Consider the following 7,417-nt stretch of genomic DNA (forward strand, 5'->3'; position numbering starts at 1 on the left):
TTTTTAAAAATAATTATTATAAAACCAAAATATTATTATACAAAACACTTTGTGATTTAATAACCATAAGTGATAGCAACACATTTTATAACACTCTATTTAATATATTTTTATTATAGATTAAAATTTATTAAAAATTACAAATGACACTTATTAAGAAAAATTAAAAACTAAATCATTAAGTATATGAATAAACTAAAATAAGATTATTTTAATTTAATAAAAAATCTCAAGTTCAAATCTTATGTTAAAACTGTTTAAAATACTTAGAAAAAGAATTTTATCACCTATAATGATATTTTTTAACTCAAATATAATTATTATTTTTGGATAATACTTGTGATCTAAATAAAAAATTAACTTATAATATTTTATAATTTGTAATAAATTTCAATCAAATAATTAAAAAATATTTTAAAAGCAAATAACGTTTCTCAAATATATAAAAATAAACATTAACCATCAAAACGTCTAACTAATTAATTGATCAGTTTCTATGAATTATTCTAATATTCTTTTAATTCTTATAAATAAATAAACATTAAATCATTACTCCATTTAATTAAATTGATAAAATTTCAGCATTAAATTGATGACATTGACATTATTATTAACTACTACTCTCAAGTCTCAACGAAATGAATTAATGTATATACACTCACTCACTCTCGTTAGCTAGTAGCTAGAGGGAGCATCAGCATCAGCATCAGCACTGAGTAGCAGCAGCAGGAGCAATGAGTTCTGGTTCAGTCACCAAAGCACCACCACCCTCTTCTTCTTCATCACCCAACTCTTCCTCTGAGTCCCTTGATGGCTTGAAGTTTGGCCAGAAAATCTACTTTGAGGATGTGAGTGTTGCAGCAACAACAACAACTCAAGGGGCCTACAAAACAAGTCGTGTGGTTTCTTCCCCTTCTTCTGCTTCAAAGAAGGGAAGGGGTGGTTCTTTGCAACCTCCTAGGTGTCAGGTTGAGGGCTGCAAAGTAGATCTGAGTGGTGCTAAGGCTTACTATTCTAGGCACAAAGTTTGTACCATGCACTCCAAGTTCCCTACTGTTATTGTTGCTGGTTTGGAGCAAAGGTTTTGCCAACAGTGTAGCAGGTCACCATCCTCTCTCTCTCTCTCTCTTTACCTTTTGTTTATTTATTATTGACTTCAAAAAGGGAAAAAATCTTCTTTTGTTTTTGTTACTCTTTTGTTTTTGCTATTTTTAGCTGGCTTGCTATATTGGGTAATTCTACTTCTGCTTTGGTTTCCTTTCCTCATCTTACTTCCATTGTTTTTGCTATTTTTAGTGCATTTGCTATACTGCTATGCTATTCACATGCTCTTGTTTTTTAGAAGAAAAATGGTTTTGTTTTTCATTCCAATTTTTACATCCCTTTGTTGTGTGGTTTTTGGCTGTATCTTTTACATTTGTTGCTTTTCATTTCAGGAATTTAATCATGCTGATTTTGTTCCTTGTGATTGTTCTCTGTAGATTTTTTTTAAGTTGATTGCGTGTAATGAGTCTTGCACTTCTCTTACTTCATAATGAAGTGTGTGCAAGGTTTGTTTTACTTTGGTTTCTAATGTTTCTTTATGATTGGATAATTGTTAATGTGTCTGGATTTGATGCATCTATTGGTGCTGTGAGTTGTAGATGATAACATAACCATGGTGTTGTGTTGTTTATCTTGTAGTTATGGTTAGTGATTGGCGAGGGAATATGCTTTAGAAACCAATTGCTTTTGTGAGCTTGTGTTGTTTCTTCTTTCCTCCTTCATGGTATCATGGAGTGCTCATGAAAGGGAAAGGGGAGTTCTCAGCGAAAGAAAAAACTGTACAAATGAGTGTGAAACAGCTGCATAACATGTGAATCAATGTAAATTGGACTCTGATAAGTGAAAAATTTAGGGTAGTTTAGACATACCAAGCCTTCAAGAGGGTCAATATATAAATCAAGATTTGGAATAATAAGACCATGCAATACTATTTTCCCATTTTTAACTTGTTATTTGCTCATGAAATGATACCTCTCTCATGTAATGTAAGTTCATTCCACAAGAAAAGTGCTTTTTTCCCCACATTATTGTCATATACAAATCATGTAAGGCCTCCTTAAGGTAGGTAGGGTCTAATGTCCTATCTTTGTCTTGTTAACAACTCAATGGAAATGACTAAAATTAATGTTACTGGATAATTCAATTAACTTGCTTGTGACTGTTAGATACCTCAATGGGGCTTGAATCAAAGATGTAAGATTGTAAGTGAAAAGGGAATAGGGTTAGAAGGGAGAGGAAGAGAGGGATATCTTTTGGAAGTTAGATGGTTAACAGAAGAGGGACTGGGCTCTCAAATTCCGAGTGCAGAGAGAAGAGTGGTCTGTGTTCTCATTGTTCAATATAGAATTATCATTCTTGTTACCGAATTCTGATCTAGATCTTAAGACAGTATCCATTTTCTGTTCAGTAGTGAAAGCTTGATTACATCTGAATTTACTTTCCTCTTCAATTTGACTCATCATTGCTAGCAAATGTTACAGGGCATTTTAGGGATGTGTTTAATGGCAAAATGTTACTAACAAGTGGGTAGTTTTGGAGATGGATGGTTATCATAATTTGGATAGTTTTCTGACCATAAGATTTGGAATACTTGGCCTACTTGTTTGCCAGTATTTTTGGACAATAGTTATGAGGTGAAATAAAAGAGCCACTTAAGTGACCTGATTGGTTGGGCATTGCATAAAATGTTGCAGATTTGTCCTCCACTGACAAACCAATTATATTTTTCCAGATTAAGATATTTTAGGGAATTATTCTCTTCATGCAGGGCTAAAATTTTCAAAAGGAATTGCCAACATGTGCTCTAAGTTCCTATTGATGGTTGATTTCATACACCTTCGTTCATTTGTCTTGTGTATTGTGGTATTCATATGAAGATCATATTAGAAAATAATCTCTTCTAAAACTACTTAAAATTGAACATTCAAGCCATTCAAGATGCTGTATGTTCTCTGGTGAAAGATAAACCTTGTCGATTGACAATTGTGGGATGTTAATTACTTATGTGGAATAATGGTGTTTAGCAACTAAAAGGTATAGGGATTTTTTTGGATGTTCTCCTGGCATGGATATAGTACATGTTAAGCACTATAGAATAATGGTGTTTAGCAACTAAAAGGTATAGGGATTCAAATGTTTTTTTAAACTTAATAACAAGAGTTTAAACATACCTTGAGGTAGTGTGCTAATGAAGCTTTGTCTGGGCTCTTAATATGATGTTATGTTATTATATTCTATGGTTGTTGTGACTTGTGACCTTAAATTGGAATGGTATTATCTCATGGTGTTAAAAATCTCAAATGTCATTCTTTTTCCTCCAAATCTCATTTTTCAATTCTTTGATGCTATGATTATCTGGAGAACTTGTGTTACAATGAGAGTTTCAACTGTTTTGGGGCTTATCAGCACAAATCTATTAATGTGGTAAGCTTCCACTATTGTTAGGGAGCTTAGATAGCTCTCTGGTGGCTGTTTCCTGTGAAGTATTAGTCTATTAATGTCCCTTTTGGGCTTTTGTTCCGTCCAAGGTCGAATAGGATTTTATTGCACATTTTCCATACCCTCTTTAAGGTGCTTCCTATTTTCCATAATGAAATTAACCAGAAAGAGGGAAGGGATCAATAAATCGACAGTGCTGTTATGAATCAAGACAGTGTTTAAAAAGGTTTTGGAGACATAGCACAGATGGATGTTTTCAAATCTACTATTTTCAGCATTGTAGATGAGCAAACACGTTAATGGGCGAAACAAAATGTCATGTATTCTTATTTTGGTAAGAAAGTGAATGTATATTTTAAGGTCTGTATTCTGTATTCAAGCTCAATGCTTCTCTTTCAATTATGCAAGTATATATTGTACCAAACATGAAATTTAAGTTCGAAGTATCTTGGATGGGATGTTCCTTGATTGTTTGTTGAGAGGATTTTTTGCTGATGCCATCACAATCCTTAGTTTAAAACATTTGTGACTTAGGCTGTATTTCCATTATGATATACTGTATCCAATGCATTAAGATTTCTGATAAGATATGGGAATTGCTTCTTATGGAAATATACCTATGGTATTGGCTCTATACATATTAGCTTTGTTCTGTAATGTTGTCACAATGACTAAGTTTTACTGATAAATTCTCTCATTTGTAATGTGAATTTAATATAATGAAAGGAGAAATAGTTCAAATGCTTCCAATTCTGTGGTAACAACAGGTCAACAGCATTGCATGTAATGCTAAGAAGCGATTTTGTCATGTTAGAATTCTCAAATCTTGTGTCATCTCATGTTCTCTTTTATAGTAATGTTTTACTTGCTAGAAATTATATTTCAGAAATCTTGTGTCTGATCATACTCTTTGGTATCATGCTTTTATATAAACATGGAAGCATTTATATTTCAGAAAAGTTAATATCCTCTCTGATGGCCCTTGCCCAGGTTTCATCTGCTTTCTGAATTTGATGAAGGAAAACGAAGCTGCCGCAGGCGACTTGCTGGTCATAATGAGCGCCGACGAAAGCCCCCGCCAAGCTCCACACTAGCCTCTCACTATGGCAGACTCTCTACGCCTATTTTTGGTTAGAAATTATCAGTAAAACATCAATTCGAAACCACTCTCTCTGCTTAATGTATCCCTAGGAAGTAGGAAGCATCAATAATTTCAGTTTTTGCTATTCCTTATAAAACATTCAACTGTTTCACCCATGTTTAACAGATAACAGTGGCCGAGCCGGTGGCTTTCTGATGGAATTTGCTTCATACCCAAAGGTTACATTGCGAAATACACTGCCAACACAAAGATCAGCCGAGCCGGCTCTCGGTAACCATGCTGCAACACTTACCTGGCAAGGAAGCTCAGACACACCATCTGAATTTTTCCTGCAAGAATCAGGGAGTGGTGGAACAAGCTTCCTTGGTTCCAAACATCCCTTACTGGAAAGTTACACTGGAGTGACTGACTCAAACTGTGCTCTCTCTCTTCTGTCAAGACAAACCTGGGGTTCCAGAAACACAGCCCCAGCAACAAGTGTTGAGCTGAACAACAACTTGTTGAATTTCAATGGGACATCCATGACACAATTTTCCGCGGCTTCTTCACAAACTGCAGCCATCCATCAACTTCCAAATGCCACCTCATGGTTGTACCTAAAGGGAGTTGGTTCTGGTGATTGTTCGCCTGAGGGTGTCCCCGATCTTGGTCTAGGTCAAATTTCGCCGCCTCTTGATAGCCATCTTCATGGTGAGCTTAATGTGTCACAGCAGGGCAGGAGGCATTACATGGATCTAGGGGAATCCAGGGCATGTGAGTCTTCTCACTGGTCTCTTTGACGCACTTCTATGCTATCTGTTACTATTTGATCAGTTACCAGACTGGCACTAACTACTAGCATTTTGGTTTCTTTGAACTTAGAAGCAAGGTGGGTATATCCTTCTTTTGGTTGTGGAACTTTGAAAATTGAAACATCCTTATTTTGGTTTGTTTGAACATATCAGCAAGGTAGGTAGCCTTGTTTTTTTTTTTTTTTTTTGTGGTACCTTTCAGACATTATTAGTTTGGTATTGGAACTTAGAAGCAAGATGGGGTTGTCCTGTTTTATTTTGTGGAAATTTCAGACGTGTAAATCATTTTATTGTGGGTATGATCGATGTTTTCTAGCATATATGTCTGTGATTCCACTGAATGCATATTCCTTATATTGTTATAGCTGTACTTGGAGTTATTTGTTAAAATCATTAGATTAAGGGGATGTATTGGATTAGTATTTTAAAGAATTTTAAAAGATTTTTTTTATAAAAAAATAGAAATTTAAATGTTAAAAATAAGTCTTTTAGTATACAATTAAGATTTTTTTTACCTTCAAAAAAGTCTTATGATATTTAAAAGTATATAATTTTTCATTTTGATGAATTATTTTTTAAAATAAATTTCATTGGATTTTATGTGATTTTTTAGTAGGATATCTAAATATTTTACCTATTAAACAATCTTATTCAAATCCTCCAGATTTTTCTGGACTTTCTTGATTGATTGTAACACCTTTCTATTTCTCATCACACATATTTCCTTCTACTTAGTAGAAGATGTTATATATACATTCATAACTTTTTTTCACAAAGAATGTTGTTCAAACAAATTTCCAATTGAACAAATAGGTTAATACCAAATAATGAAGACAATAGTTTTGAACCAAGAGTGAGAATGAGAAGATTTTAATGCATGGAGGGTTAATATAGAAAGATATGAAACTAGAATCAATAGACTAAAAAAAAATTGTTGTGGAATTTTTTTGAAAACTTGTCCATAAGCAGAAGCCATAAATTAATTGGCTTAATTGTGCTTTTAATTCTCTGACTTTTCAATTTTTGATGAATTTTATCCTTTAAGATACTTGCTAATTTTATTCTATGCCAATTTATTCCTAACATAACTTTACTTTTTACTTCAATTTTTTATTTATTTTTTTGGCAAATTTTACACTCGACTTTTTTTTTTAATCCTATCATTTTATATTTTTGGTAAATTTTACCCCAACATTTTATATTTACTAATGGATAAATGATAAGGGGTAAAAGTTGCAAGTTTTTCAAAAATTGGGAATAAAATGTGTCAAATTAATTTGGAGGATAAAATTCATAAAAAAAGAAAAAGTTAAGATAAAAAATGTAATTAAATATAATTAATTAAATAACAATTTTGGTGTATGAAAGTAGCTCAAGGTCAAAGACATTCTTAGAGTAATATACTGATATTTTGAATAATTACATTACCATATATTTATCTAATTGAAATTTAATTTATTTGAAAAAATTGAATTGATTTTACTTTTTTAAACATTAGAGTTTAATGGTTATGTCCGGATAATGTATACTAATTTTAGACGGTGATTCAATCATAAATAATTGTTATAACTTTGAAAGTAATTATCATAAAAATCTACAAACATGATGTGTTTTAATTGGATTAAAAATATTACATTAACATATATTTATCTAATTTAAATTTAATTTATTTGAAATTGTACTAATTTTACTTTTTTTATTTAAACCTTAGAGTTTAATATTATGTACTGATAATGTAAATTAATTTTAGACTATTATTCAATCATAAATAGTTGTTGATATAACTTTTAAAGTGATTATCACAAAAATCTACAAACATGATGTGTTGTAATTGGATTGACGATAAAATTATTTTACACTATTAGTGCATTGCCTAATTTCTCTAAATCTCATATTATCTTTATCATTTTCCTTTGACTTTTGTAATTTTGAATGTTTTCTAGAACTTCGTGATCTTTACAAATCTTTTAAATTTATACAATCCTTGTTGGATAAGTGGCCTCAATAACTTAAGGAGGGGGGGGGGGTGAATTAAGTTTCA

At 32.1% G+C, this 7,417-nt stretch overlaps 1 protein-coding gene across 1 annotated transcript; it reads left to right on the forward strand.

The window, feature by feature from the left end:
- Positions 1–645: 645 nt before the first annotated feature.
- SPL9B (squamosa promoter-binding-like protein 9b) lies at positions 646–5,675 on the forward strand. Its single transcript, XM_003551373.5, has 3 exons — positions 646–1,102; positions 4,474–4,613; positions 4,751–5,675. The coding sequence occupies exons 1-3, from the start codon at positions 735–737 to the stop codon at positions 5,362–5,364; spliced, it is 1,122 nt and encodes a 373-aa protein (XP_003551421.1). The 5' UTR covers positions 646–734; the 3' UTR covers positions 5,365–5,675.
- The last annotated feature ends 1,742 nt before the right edge of the window (positions 5,676–7,417 follow it).

This window comes from Glycine max, chromosome 9, assembly GCF_000004515.6.
Source record: "Glycine max cultivar Williams 82 chromosome 9, Glycine_max_v4.0, whole genome shotgun sequence".
Taxonomy (NCBI): Eukaryota; Viridiplantae; Streptophyta; class Magnoliopsida; order Fabales; family Fabaceae; genus Glycine; species Glycine max.

Excerpts from the sequence above, each read along its gene's own strand:
- SPL9B (XM_003551373.5), top strand. The coding sequence starts at position 735 with ATGAGTTCTGGTTCAGTCACCAAAGCACCACCACCCTCTTCTTCTTCA. Across the intron at positions 1,103-4,473 it reads TTTTGCCAACAGTGTAGCAG|GTTTCATCTGCTTTCTGAAT; the intron begins GTCACCATCCTC and ends GCCCTTGCCCAG. Across the intron at positions 4,614-4,750 it reads ACTCTCTACGCCTATTTTTG|ATAACAGTGGCCGAGCCGGT; the intron begins GTTAGAAATTAT and ends CATGTTTAACAG.